Consider the following 13,462-nt stretch of genomic DNA (forward strand, 5'->3'; position numbering starts at 1 on the left):
TCCTCAGTCTTTTTGATCCACCATCATCATAATTCATGATTCCACCACTAGAAGGCTCTGTGCATGAGATTACATCTGTACTGACAGCAGCTTCACCTGCAGTACAGTAACCATTCCCAGCTGTTTTCTATAAATACTTTTCTGTGTTGACAACTGGTGCCGCTGATCTAATATTGCTATTCAGTGAAGGCTTTGACCTTTCCTGCTCTGCACACCTACAGTAACAGGGAGCTCCACTGTGACAGGAAACTTCCTCTGCTGCACAGGAAGTGGTGCATTTAAAAAATGACAGAGGAAACAACTGCTCTTGTTTAACAAGAGTTAGATATACAAAGCTGCAGTCTGCACTGATTGCCTTTAACAAATGTTTTTGACAAACTCCACTGCCACATTTTGATGCTTTGACTTCATCTCAGACACATTTGAATCATCTGACTAAATTAAAAAAATATATTAAAAACTATACTGTACTGTACTTGTTATGCAGTTGAGCTTCCAATGCAGGAAAATCAAAGAGTGCCCTTCAGTTGGGCCACAACTAATATTCTTTATTTAGCATGGAGTAATCTGATGATCATTTTCTTTCTTCATAATTCCCTGAAAGTCCAATATGACATATTTAAACACAAAGAAAAAAATAGTCTATAGTCAAACTATCGGATGAGACAAAGAAAATGTACCAATACTGACAACTGAGAAGCTGGAACCAGAGAATGTTTGGCATTTTTTAACAGAAAAATTACTTTCATTCATTCATTCAAATCATATTTTTTCTGTTCAGTGTTCAATTTATCATTTAACCGTTTCAGTTCTGCGCTTTAGAAAAGAAAATATGATGTCACTACACTAGAGCTGAAACATTTTCTGTCAAACATAACGTTTGACAGAAGAATAAATTCAATCAGTAAATTATAAGTTTCTGTCTTTTTGAAGCAGAAACAGCTTTTCTCTGTGTAACATCATAGTTACCTGAATATATTTGGGTTTCGGACTGTTGGTCAGGTGAAGTAAAAGACATTTGAAGACATCACGTTTAATGCATAGGTAGACTTAACAATTATGAAATTATTGAATGAAAATAGTCTAAAAGGATAAGTTCAACCAAAAATGAAATTTCGGTCATTATCTACTCGCCCTCATGCTGATGGAAAGTCAGGTGAAGCTTTGTAGTCCACAAAACATTTCTGGAGCGTCACAGCAAAACAGGGTTGCAGCGTTCTCCTTAAGCAACTAAAGTAGATGGGGACTTGTTTTAAAATGTAAAAAAACTGTAAAGAAAAAATAAAATGGCTCCATCGAGCATAGTCACTGGAAGCCCTGAGATCTCAAAGGGATTTGAGACATGCGGTCGAGCTCGTGCACCCACGTCAGACGCTAACGCTTTTAGCTTTGAAGCTACAGTGAAGATTCTGGCTTTAAACAGTGTGAACATAACGTCTTTTCAGATCAGTTTGGGATCTCACGGCTTCTGGAGACATTGGTTACACCAGACGAGCTGTATGGAGCCATGTTTGTTTCTTTTTACCTTAAACAAGTTCCCATCTACTTCAGTTGATTTAGGAGACTGTTGCAACACTGTTTTGCTGTGAAGCTCCAGAAAATGTGTTGTGGACTACAAAACTTTGTCTGACATTCCATCAGCATGGGGGTGAACAGACAATGATAATGACCCTACTGAATTTATATACCAATACCACAATGTAATAAAACTACATTTCATGTTTTGATTTGCGGATAGCCGGACACCGAATGACGGGATAAACGGACCAATTTTAGTCATAACTGCTTCACTGTGTATCTACTTCATCCAGGACTGCAGGCTGCGTGCTTCCTTAACCAAACAAATGTCTGCACCGTGTTTACTGAAGTAGATAACTGACTTATCTCAGGATATTTCCAGAAAAAAATAATTTTCACAGGAAAACGTTTCATCATCCTCCTCTTCACTGTTTTGTTTTTTCAATAAAGTGCGCTACCACTACCTGTCCTGCGCGAGTTAAACTCTTACAACATTAAATCACCAATGCTGTAACTCATCAAACCAATAGAAAGCCTCCACAATCTACTGGTGCAGTCATTGCTGTCGTGTAAGTACAACCACGGCGAAGCTAAAGCTGGAGCTACTTCATAAACTAATTTCAGCTTTTCCGTACAGTTTTTAAAAAAAAACGATAACTGGCCGTCTGACGTTGAGTTGTAGGAAATCATCTTGACATGTTTTCCTGGTACATAGAGCCAGAAGCCTGCTTTCAGATTAAATAGCAGTGTGAACATTAGTGTCAGGATATTAGATGATAGTACATAAAGCGTTTTCCACACTGGTAAACCGAGCAGGGTCAGGTCAGCCTCTCAAGAGCTTATGAGCAACCTGAATCTCTGCAGATTTGACGGACTAGGAGGAGGGGAGGGATAGAGAGATCAGCAGCATGAGAAATCCTCTAAGGATCATCTGCAAACCTTTCACCTCGGCTAAACAACACACCAGGGTTTATATGATGAGAGTAATGTCACAAGTTCACTTTACAAACAATCAAACGTGCACGGCGGGTTCCTTCACAGATATGTTTTCAATTCTTAAGTCCTGCCTGAGTTTTTGAAATCCAGCCTGATGACAGAGGACCTCGGAGAAAATTAGAGCGCTTCACACACTATATGCTATTTGCATCACGAGGAAGCTGTAATTACTGTGCCTACAGACCACAACAAAACCAGAGAAACGGACCAAGGGTAGGACTATGAATCATGTGTATGTAACGGAGCCTGTAATGGTGCGTAATCCCTTCCAGATGTGTGAATCGAGGAGGAGCACAGCTTAAATGTCAATTTATCTCCACTATAAGAGACTATCTTGCAGCGAATGTATGTGTGTGTGCATTTGATTGACTTAGTAGGCGCATGTGTGATCGTGTGAAGGTCACTGCACGTGAATGTAAGTGCAGCAGAGAGAGACTGAGTTAGATCGACTGAGAGAGAGAATCCTATGATGAGCTCTTAAAGCTGTGTCCCAGTTTGTCAAGGCTGTCGCTTACATGACAGTTTACATTTCTCTCCGTCTCGGTGTGTTTCCAGCGTACAGGGAGTCATCTTGATGACAAAGATCAGAACACGTTAATTACTTTTGATTCACATGTTTCGTCAAAACAATCAGGGAAACACTGCCAACTAAAAAGAAAAACAACCATGAAAAGCCAATTTATTATCTTTGATTTCATGCTTTTATGGTGGGATTTTAAGATAAATACAAGCAAACTCTTAGATGCAGATGACAGAAGTGTGCCTGTGGAAAAGATACCAGGATTAATAATGTGTGTTAATAAGACGAGCAGAAGGTTTTAGATGCAGTAAGGTGTGTGTGAATTTAAGGGCCAAGGTGTGGCCTTTAGGTGACTGACCTGAAGGCACATTCCCCTCAAACCAAACCTCACACAGGACTAAACAGATGGATGGTGCATTCAGGCAGTCCTTGTTAAAGTCGGACATTTCCATTTTTACAACGAGAATAAACTCCATGGTATTCAAGACACAAGCTGTGCATCTACATGTACAAAAAACAGCTTAATAATAACTATTTTCATTTATTTTTATAGACATCATGAGGGAATTCAGACATCAACAACCAAGTTATCCGATCGTCAGTTCACACCTGGCGTTAACATTCATCTTGAATGACAATGATCGGATTTCACGTCTGCTCTTTATGCAAATGACATGTAAATCACTGGGACAAACTGACTGGGTGTTTTTTTACACACAAACATGAAGAACTTAACATGTAACATTTGCCGAATTAACAAAAAGGCCCTAAAAGCTAAGAATGTGTTGCAGACAGTGTTTCACATAGTTTATAAAGCTTCTCCTAACACGACAAGTCACGAAATTAAGCAATTTTTAAAGGAAGTCTGGAGACTTTCTCCACGGGCGACAAAGAACTTGCCTATACTGGTTACTGTTTCTATTGTCATCTTTCCTAAGTGTCGTGTAAATGGTGAAATCAGGAGAAACTGTGTGTTTAAACAGCTACTTAATGTTGGCAGGTAAGAGGCACCTTGATGCGTCGTTGGGGCATTCACCTGTATTTACAATTGTCCACTTGTGATTGGACGCATGTTGATACGAGGTCTGAACAGGGCCTGTGATATGAATACAGTTGAATTTTACTTACGTTTCAACAACATGCCTTTTTGTTTCAGTCTGGGCTGCAACACAGAAGAAAAAGAGAGGATGTGACTCTACTACGTACATTAACGTGCTGCCTATGTGCTGCAGTAAAAGCGTATCTGTTTAAGACTGTTTCGAGGTGAAACATGATGCACGTGAACTCTACAAGAGACAAACGTACTGTACTCCAGAAACCCTGAGGGCTCTCCGTGCTTGTTACGGATAATGTAACTGGCATGCCGCAGAGGACTGCATCTCTTCATGAACTTACTGTACAGACGTGGATTTACTCTCCATTATCAGCCGCAGCATTCCTTTAAAGCTGAGGTCATTACAGAAATGTAAGCGGAAATAATGGCTACCTACGACAGTTAGCTGTTTTCTTGTGTTGTGATATGAGACTGGATGAAATGAACTGAACTGATCCCATCATGGCTTCATGCAAACATCCTTTGACATTTTCTTTGTCTTGGATGATCCCTCGTTTCTTTCTTTGTTCTTTTTGGCACAGAAAGGTGCCAGGGTGGATCTGGGGCAGGTCAAGACAGCTGTTTTTTGTTTTTTTGTTTCTTTTGTTTTTTCTTTCTTTTCTCCACCCCCCTCCTTCAGAAACACATACAATTTCTGTGTTTATAGGCTTCAGCTTTTTACATTTCTGGCCCTTGTTGAGAAACCAGTCCAAAGTAAAATGATTAGCGCACACATATAAGACTTTTTCCATCAAAAATAAAGTTAATCCACCGGGTCTTCATTTCCTTCGGATGGTGGCAGTAGATGAAGATGTTCCTATTGGTTCTTGCAGACAACAACAGGGTTTTTTTTGGGGTGCTTTGCTTACCCTCAACATGTTTGTGTTACTGAGGTCAGCGGATTACTGGATGTAATTTTAGTTCTGTGAGTGTGTGTCCGGCCTTTTAACTGCCTGTTATTGCAGCCACGGTAAGTAGAGTACACTATCTTTAATATACTACAACACTTATCACTGTAATGACGACACTGCAAAATCCATGTCGTAGCAGGACGTGACAGTGATGAGACGGGCACACCGCCCAGACACCGGATACCAGATGATGCTCTAATTATGGCAAAACTTTGGGGCAACACCATGAAACAAACATCATCATCATCATGAAACTTAGGAGAGGACAAAACGCGACATTAAAAGACGTAATCTTGGACCCGTGGACAATTTTTAGACTGAAGGAGTAATCGATTAATCCAGGAAATAATCAGATCAATCAATAATGAAAATAATTGTTAAGTGCAGTCCTCGGGTTGACGCAACACCTGAACCTTGACACCAAAACCAAAGTGATTCCTATTTGAGCACGTTTCTTTTCTACAAAAATTCATATAACAAATGAAGTCGAAAATTGATTTAAAGTTGAGTTTTGATTTAAATCAGGGACTACCTGATCTGAGTATTAATTAATTAACAAGATTTCAAATCCCAGTTTTTGGTATGTGACTCCAAGCCAAGTAGAGAATATAAAAAAGGGACCAAAATAATCATGTAACACATGGTAAGACACAGCTACACGGCTACAGTTGACCGTATTATAACGACGACTGCCCCTGCTGGAGTGCTGTATCCTCAGTACTGATAATTGTTTCTTGTTTCTTCTCTGCATTTCATTTCAACCTCATTGTTTCAACACCTGAGGCAAAGTCTCTGAATTACACAGCTGTTTATTCAAGCTTAAATGACACAAGCTGCTTGTGTGTGCTGCCACTGCTCGCCTCACTGGTATGCTGCCATTGTTAGCAATGTTTGTGAGTCACTCCATCGAGGCCAGAGTACAATTACAGTGTATAAAACCCTGTCGAACAAATGAAACACGTGCAAACACGACTATTTCAACAGTGCTTTTCAAACCTCAGCCACGCCAGAGCATCTCAAACCTACTGTTTATTCTGTGTGACTGAAGTTGAATATACGAAAGATAAAAACGTTAAAAAAACCATCTGAGATCGCTCACAGCTGCCTAAAACTCGTGAAGGGGTAGTGGATGTGGAAGGAAAAGGAAAAAGCAAGGAGGGTACAGAGAGAAGGAGGAGAGATAGCTGCAGGATTCATGTCACAAGCCTTTCAGGGATCTACTTATTCACTCGGTTGCACTTAATCAAGACTGACAAATCTTCGTACTTAAGAAAATGTAAGGGACTCGCGTTCTGGGACAAGCACATCACAGACGAGATCTGTGTCTACAAAGCCCTCACATCCTCTCCATGTGTCTAAGCCTTCTTAACCATGCACAAAGAGCAGAGACACAATTTCAGTGACACAACTGCAATCTTTACGTAACAGAGTCACTTTTAAAGGGACATTACACCCAACATTTTTTTTTTTTAAAATACTGATTTTTGATCTGACAACTCACACCAAAACAATCTAACAATCTAATCTCGTCTCATTTTAGGGTCAACGGTCCCTGTAAGGTACAAAAAAAACCAAAAAACTAAACTGTTTGTTTTAACTTGTGTACTTTTAATTACCAAAAAGAGTAGGGCTCAATCCCATTTCCAATGTTTAGCCATACCCCTCATTTTCGAGTGCCCACTTGCCCCTCAGAGCAGAGTTACAGGGGGTAGTGGTTGAAATCTCCCCCTATGAAATGGGACAACCCTTCAAGACCCTCACACATCATCAGTTGTCGTCGATGGTGTTTATTGAAACAGACGTGACCGAAAATATGACGTCTTCAGCTGTGGTGATTTCTCTTGCGTTACTGTGGCAATCCCAGTATAATCACAATGCTGTTTGCCATTTATCTGCTTATTTCCCATCGCCACATCTGGACCCATGAAAGAGGAACAGGTAACACTTGATAAACCCTCTCCTTTGTATCCACCTGTATTTAAAATGTTTTCAAAAAAAAAAAAAAAAAAAAGACTCTAAATGTCAGACATGGTTTATATGTACTGAAGCATGTGACCCAAACCTCATTCAAACTCCACTGAAGAGACAAAAAACTATAAACATCTGATCTGTGTGGAGCAATGAGGACTGTGATGTTCCTCAGTACATGACACTACCGTGCAGCATATGAGGTATTTTCTACATTGTTTTCAACCGTTCATTGTACCCTCTTCCTCTGCAGTGATTCAGTGGCTCCTGACTGGAACTTTACCACCAACAGCTGTTTGTCTCATCAGTGGATGGTTTCTATTTTGTTTGACAAATTTCAGTTTGACTGTGAAGAACAGAGTAATGAATGTCTTTAATTTCCTTATATTTTTTGCTACTGCACTGAGGCCACAGTGTAGGTTCAGCTATTAGCGACCCTGGAGACGGTACGCACTCAGAGAACATTTCAGCGAGCGAGATGCATACTATCCTGAAGGTTTGAATGATTAAACAGATGGTCTCTCTAACCGATGTACCACCCTGTCACCAAGGACTGAGCACAGTGACTGGAGAAAGCCAGGAAGCAGGAACTAAATGGAGAATTTATGTATAAATGTCTCAATGTTTCATCGAGGTGTACCAGTGAACTCCTGTCCGTGCTTCTCAGGAATGCCTGGCATCCAGCAGGCTGCCCTCATTCCCCTCTGGCTGGGTTCAAGCGAAGGCGAGATCTGAGGCAACCGAGGGCCATTTGTCCAGGAGATCAGACAGACAGCCGGCTAAACCCACCCATGACCAGAGCACCGTAAAAACCAACAGGCCTGTTGTGTGCTGAGGGGGTTTGTGCTTCACTTGAAAAGGTAAAAACCTTGAACGCAAAGAAGAATGTCCAAGTTGTAAAACAGAGTCGTAAAAACTGTGTTTTAAGCTCTTATTGTAAACCAACAAGTATCACTGTAATCATGTTACATAACCTGATGCACAATCTATGCACCTTTACAGGTATGTCACTGTTATCAGTCAGGCGACAAGCAGATGATGACAAAACCTTAGACCTGCGAGCTGGATTCAACAGATGATGACATACGAGAGGCACACCGGTGGTTCAAAGTCTTAACATATCTGCAAATACGCCCTTTTTGTACTTTACCCTGAAAATACCATATAAAAAATCATTATTCACCAGGGCCCCTGTAAACAAAGTATAATTCTTTTTATTACATTTCGACAGACTACAGCCCATTAGAGAGCAGAGAAAGGACTGTGTTGCACAGTCACTGAGTGTATTTGCGTTTAATGTGGACTTTGTGAGAGCGTTTTTCAGCGTTGATGAAGCCAGAAGGTTTTCAGACTGTGAGAAGAGTTGGAGGCGGGCACAAAGGCTGAGACACGAGGCCAGAATACTGCATGAGGTGGAAGAAACATGGTGCATACCGGTGTTTTAAAAAACAACAGGAGATTAGTTTTACTACTCTGGCTGCTGATTTGGCCGCTCAGAGAGGACATTAAAAACCAGTCGAGCCCCATTGTCACAGTTTGAGTCAAAACGTGTCAGCCACTCCTCCTCTGAGTTATAACTCTGAACATACAGACTAGGAGGATGTCATTAACTGCAGTGTCTATTGCAACGTCCTTAAATTTACTTAGGAGTAATAAAAAAAAGACATTATGCTCCTTATAGCTCCAGAACTTGCCTAATAATCATCAGGTTTTTACGTTCAGCAGTAAAAGATCCCCAAATTATCTCGTTACCTCCTCCAAGGAGGTTGCGTTTTCACCCGTGTCATGTTGTTTGATGGTTGGTTGGTTTGTCAGCAGGATTAAACAAAAACTACTGAACAGATTTCCATGAAACTTGGATGGAGGATGGGATTTTTATGTTTTTATGAAAAAAATTAATCAGGTGCGTTTGGATGGTTGATATCTGTACAAGTGGGGACTCAGCAACATTATGTCTCTGTCAGTATTGTTTAGGGCTGCAACTAATGATTATTTTCATTATTGATTAATGTGCTTATTATTTCCATGATTCATTGATTAATCGTTTAGTCTATAAAGTGACAACAAATGAGAACAATGCTCATTTTAATTTCACAGATCCCAAAATTGCTTTCTTTGGTTTATTTTGTCCGTATTAACATTCAAAAACCCAAAGATCCTTCATTTACAGTCACACATGACAAAGAAAAGCAGCAAATCAATTCTTGCTTGAGAAATGACCGAAACGATTAATCGATTTTCGAAAACATTATCAAGTGCTCTGGGTGTCATGTTACTCTGAGTCTTGGAAGCAATGTTAAAGCTACAAAATGTAACTTCCTAGAGAAAAATAGTTGATTGTTGAGTCTCATCCCCAGATTGTCAAATACTGCAGCTTTGCGTTGGCAGCTTGTGTCGGACGGCTGTAAATTTCAGGCTTACAGCTGAAGATGGCGGCAGCTCTGGCCCGAAAATGCTTAAGACGACAGAAATATGAAAAATGCATGACGAAAATGAGACCGAAAACATTTCTCAAGACTAAAATTCCGACTCAAAATCACGTGCCACAACTGACACCGAATCTAGTGTGTGATTATAAGTCGTTGAGTAAACAACAAGCTCTCTCACATCTCTTTCACTCCTTTCCATTTCTAAGTGTTCTTCACAGAGCTTCAAGAAAAAAAAAAACCCCAGACACAAAACCACTGCAGTGTAATATTCCACCTTCTCCACAGGAATGTGCAGACTTCATTCAGGTGGTTTTCTCTCTGCATTCCTCAGTGGGAGCTACACACCTGTGGGGCTGTAGTATACCACAGCAAAGACCTGCCTACCTGCGCACACACCGATAGAGTTTCCACCTTCGCTACTGAGGTGATGTGGCCTCCTGTAACGTGACCCACAGCTCTGTGGAGAGGAAAGCAGAGAGAGATCTGATCCGTCATCTGGTCTGGGACAGCTTGGATCGCCATCCCCGGCCTGTTCTGCATGGGAGCCCGACAGACTGCCGGGCACAAAGGAGGTCTTGTGAGCTCCTCAGATAGTCGAAAAATATCCCTCTCCTTTAATTACCGACATGGAGAATCTGCTGACTTATGCAAGAAACTAATAACAAAAACCACTGAAGTCGGCTCAGGATATCCTTCATATATACAGTCAGGGTGCTGTTGCTGTGTTAACGACTATACAGTGTTTTAGAATAATTAGAAAACTGTTTACGGATATTAAAAACCCTCCCATGATGCGAGCCCGGTCCGATCAAATGTCGAACAAACGCCTGTCCTGCAGCGTTAGCGCTGAGCTCCCGTCCCAGGGGTCGAGACATCAGCTCCAGAGGTCAAGCGTTCACTGTGCAGCCACTAATGGACATACAGCACAATAGAAAGCCAGCGATGCTACACTGAAACTAAACCTCTGTTATATAACACAGTTAATGATTTCCCCAGAGAAGAGGCACTGCGAGCTTTGTCAAATATTGTGCGAGTGTGTATGAGCAAGGGAGTGAACGTGAGTGTGTGTGTGTGTGTGTGTGTGCTGAAAGAGACATTCAGATGAAACTAAAAAGATTGCAGTATTCAGGCATCACAGAGCATCCAGATTTGGCCGAGATGAAGAACAACAAAAAGCCAGGCACAATACACCGGAGACAAAGAAGAGAAGAAGAAGAAAAAAAAAAGCCCAAGTTTGGGTCAGTGTGTGCATCCCTCTCCCTCTCCCTCTCCCTCTGTCTCAGACAGATGCAGATGCAGCAGACCGTAGGCAATGGGTCAACCTCAGCTGACACACAAGGAGCACTTCTAGAAATAACCACAACTGCCCATGAGTGGTGTCACACTCTCACAAACAATGCATCCCTCAGTTTGGACTGAACTTGTACGAGCTGGAATCTGCTGGAACTTTTACAAAATACGTAAAAATAGAGACTTTGATAAACTGTGAAGCTGCTGTTGGCTCCCGTTTTAACTGAACTGTTTCTGTATCTTATATATTACATGAACTGCATTTACAGACGTGTTTGAATTAATGCTTTTATGTTTATTTTACAATACTAATTTTTGTTAAACTCTTACCAAACTGCGGTTGGGCTGGTGGAGGATGCGGTCGTCCATCGCCAATTGCCGACAGTCATCGACAGCTCAGACTTCTTCATCACAACGCTGTGAAAGTTCACAGTGTTGGAGGGTCAGCTGCTGTAAGGTCGGAGCTGTGACATGAGACAGATTATAAAAAGTTCTTGTCTCCAAGTCCTGTTTTTGACTTTATTGGTAAACCTGCTCAGTTAGACGAACCCAAGACGCTCGGTTACACTGGTGGCGTTGGTGTTTCTTTCTTTTTTTCAGCTTAGCTTACTCAGCATGGCTAGCAGGCTAACTTTGATTCAAGCCTAAAGTTGATCTGGATGAGATAGTTGGAGATTGGTGTCAGAGTGACAGTAAAGCATCTGAGAGTACAACGGTGATCTGATCAACAACTCCTGCCTTACGACAAGCAAAGGAGACACAGCACCTTGTATACAGCAACACATACTAGGTCTTTACTGTTGTGGGAAAAATAGACAGACTGATTATCTGCCTCGTCCATTATCAGAGCCGATAGTCAGCATTTTTCCGGTTATCCTTATCTGTGTTTTTTGTGTCTGACTGCCGATAAAATAAAGGAATTGACAAATGCAATACATCTCAATCAATGTCCCGCCCACAACACTATGTGATTGGTTACGTGTCACGAGTAATAGCCTATCAACACTGAACAATCTGAATCTTCAAAGTAACTAGTAACTAAAGGTATTGAATAAATGTAGTTGAGTGGAAGAAGCACATAGTAGAATATGAAAATACTCAAGTAAAGCACCTCAAAATGTACTTGATGTGAAAAGTGAGACCTTCCCTGTGTGTCTCGGTTGTTTTGTGGATTTCTTTGTGAAGGACTTTGTGCGCGACGTGACTTTATGCTCGTCCTCTAAGTGCGTCTTTCCGCCCCGCTATCGGAGAGCAACAGCAGCTAACGTTAGTTTAGAAGTCCGAACAGAACACAGAACTTCAACAGAGCCCCTCATCTGGGTTAGTTCGTATATCTGTTCCAAATGTCCGTTATCGGCCTCCTTGACCACTGATCATCGGTATTGGCGCTGAAAAAAACAATACATTTGAAGGTGTCACTTCAGGCTCTGCAAAGTTGTTATCGGGGACCAAACTAGTGATTCATAATGACTCAAAAACATGATTGACAGATGAATCAATAATGAAAATAATCCCTAGAAAGCAGAGAAATGTTTAACTGCAGATGGGATAGCCTATTGCTATCAAGAGGGTCGAGCCATACAAGGTGACGGTTTTCTCGGGAATCCAAAGTTTCGAAATTTGCTCCATTCAGTCGTCAGAGAAGTAGACTGACAGCAGACAGTGTGTGCTGGGAAGTGTTGGGAGTGTATCTGAAGCTCTGGAGCTGCTGTCACTGTAAATTGCCTAATCTGTAACCCGGCAGGTCTGACCCACAATGGCTTCAGCAATGTTAGACAAATGAGGGCAGGAGGACTGTCAGGGCAGCTTCATGTCAAAGCCTGTGAAAACTCCAGGCTGCTGTGGAGAGAAGATGAGCAGCAGCAGCAGCAGCAGCACTCATCTGCCCTATTTAACACGCAACACAAATTTGTTATGTGCTTATTATGCCTGGACACATGGCAATTATAAAACAACTTCCCCTGGGAAAGCTCAACTCTTCAGTGCACGCACACACACATGCAGTTCTTCATATTTCTCTTACCTTGACGCACAGTTTTCAACCTGACGGGACCTTTGCAGCACTCAATCACACCTAATATGTCATACAGGGGTAATCCAGACACAGACAGCCCCTCCACATCCAGGAGCAGCTCCCCCTCGCAGAGTTTCCCCTCCTGGTAAAGCACAGCATCCTCCTTAACTTGCCCGATGTATGGGAACTCTCCATTCTCAGCTCCGCCGCGCAGCTCCACGTTCAGCTCCCCACACGCGTCCCGGAGCACCGCGCACTCATTCACTTTGGTGATCCAGTGGTTCTTCTTCTGAATGACTTTTGACATGGTGACTCAGGTTTCAACCAAAGCCCGTTAGTTCCGAGGGATGGTGTAGAAATCAGCCGATGCATAGCACAGAGGTAGAAAGAAAACTTCAGGGTGTTTGGGTGCCACTCCAAGTTGGTACATAATCACCCTCCTCCTGAGCCGAGGCATGCTGCTCCCAGTGTGCGTAAAACACCCCCGATGGATCACAACCCGGATTGTTGTTGCTTCTGTTGTTGTTTCCGCATCTTTGGACAACAACACACGCTCTGATTCCTCGCTGTGGGATCTAATCCGCTCTCCTGGTTGTCCGCTTTACATTCAAAGGACTCTCCTCCTCATTAATCTCCTTCCTCTGTCGAGTGTTTTGCAATTTTTTCCTAAACTTTCCAGAAGAAAATGAAAACTGTTTCCTTCACCTATCCCGTCAGCAGGTT

At 41.9% G+C, this 13,462-nt stretch overlaps 1 protein-coding gene across 9 annotated transcripts in view; it reads right to left on the minus strand.

Moving 5' to 3' along the window:
- LOC311265159 (membrane-associated guanylate kinase, WW and PDZ domain-containing protein 1-like) overlaps positions 1-13,152 on the minus strand; it is a 106,276-nt gene extending 93,124 nt beyond the window's left edge. For 5 of the 9 annotated variants that reach the window (XM_084366516.1, XM_084366518.1, XM_084366514.1 and 2 more), the window contains exon 1: positions 12,749-13,150. In XM_084366516.1, the coding sequence (XP_084222642.1) occupies positions 12,749-13,046 (298 nt within the window). In that variant the 5' untranslated portion in view covers positions 13,047-13,150. Of the gene's footprint in view, positions 1-4,162; positions 4,178-12,748 lie in introns of those variants that run through there. The other 4 variants (XM_084366519.1, XM_084366517.1, XM_084366520.1 and 1 more) reach the window with 3 other exon arrangements.
- Positions 13,153-13,462: the final 310 nt, after the last annotated feature.

This window comes from Pagrus pagrus, assembly GCF_965226575.1.
Source record: "Pagrus pagrus genome assembly, chromosome: 11".
NCBI lineage: Eukaryota > Metazoa > Chordata > Actinopteri > Spariformes > Sparidae > Pagrus > Pagrus pagrus.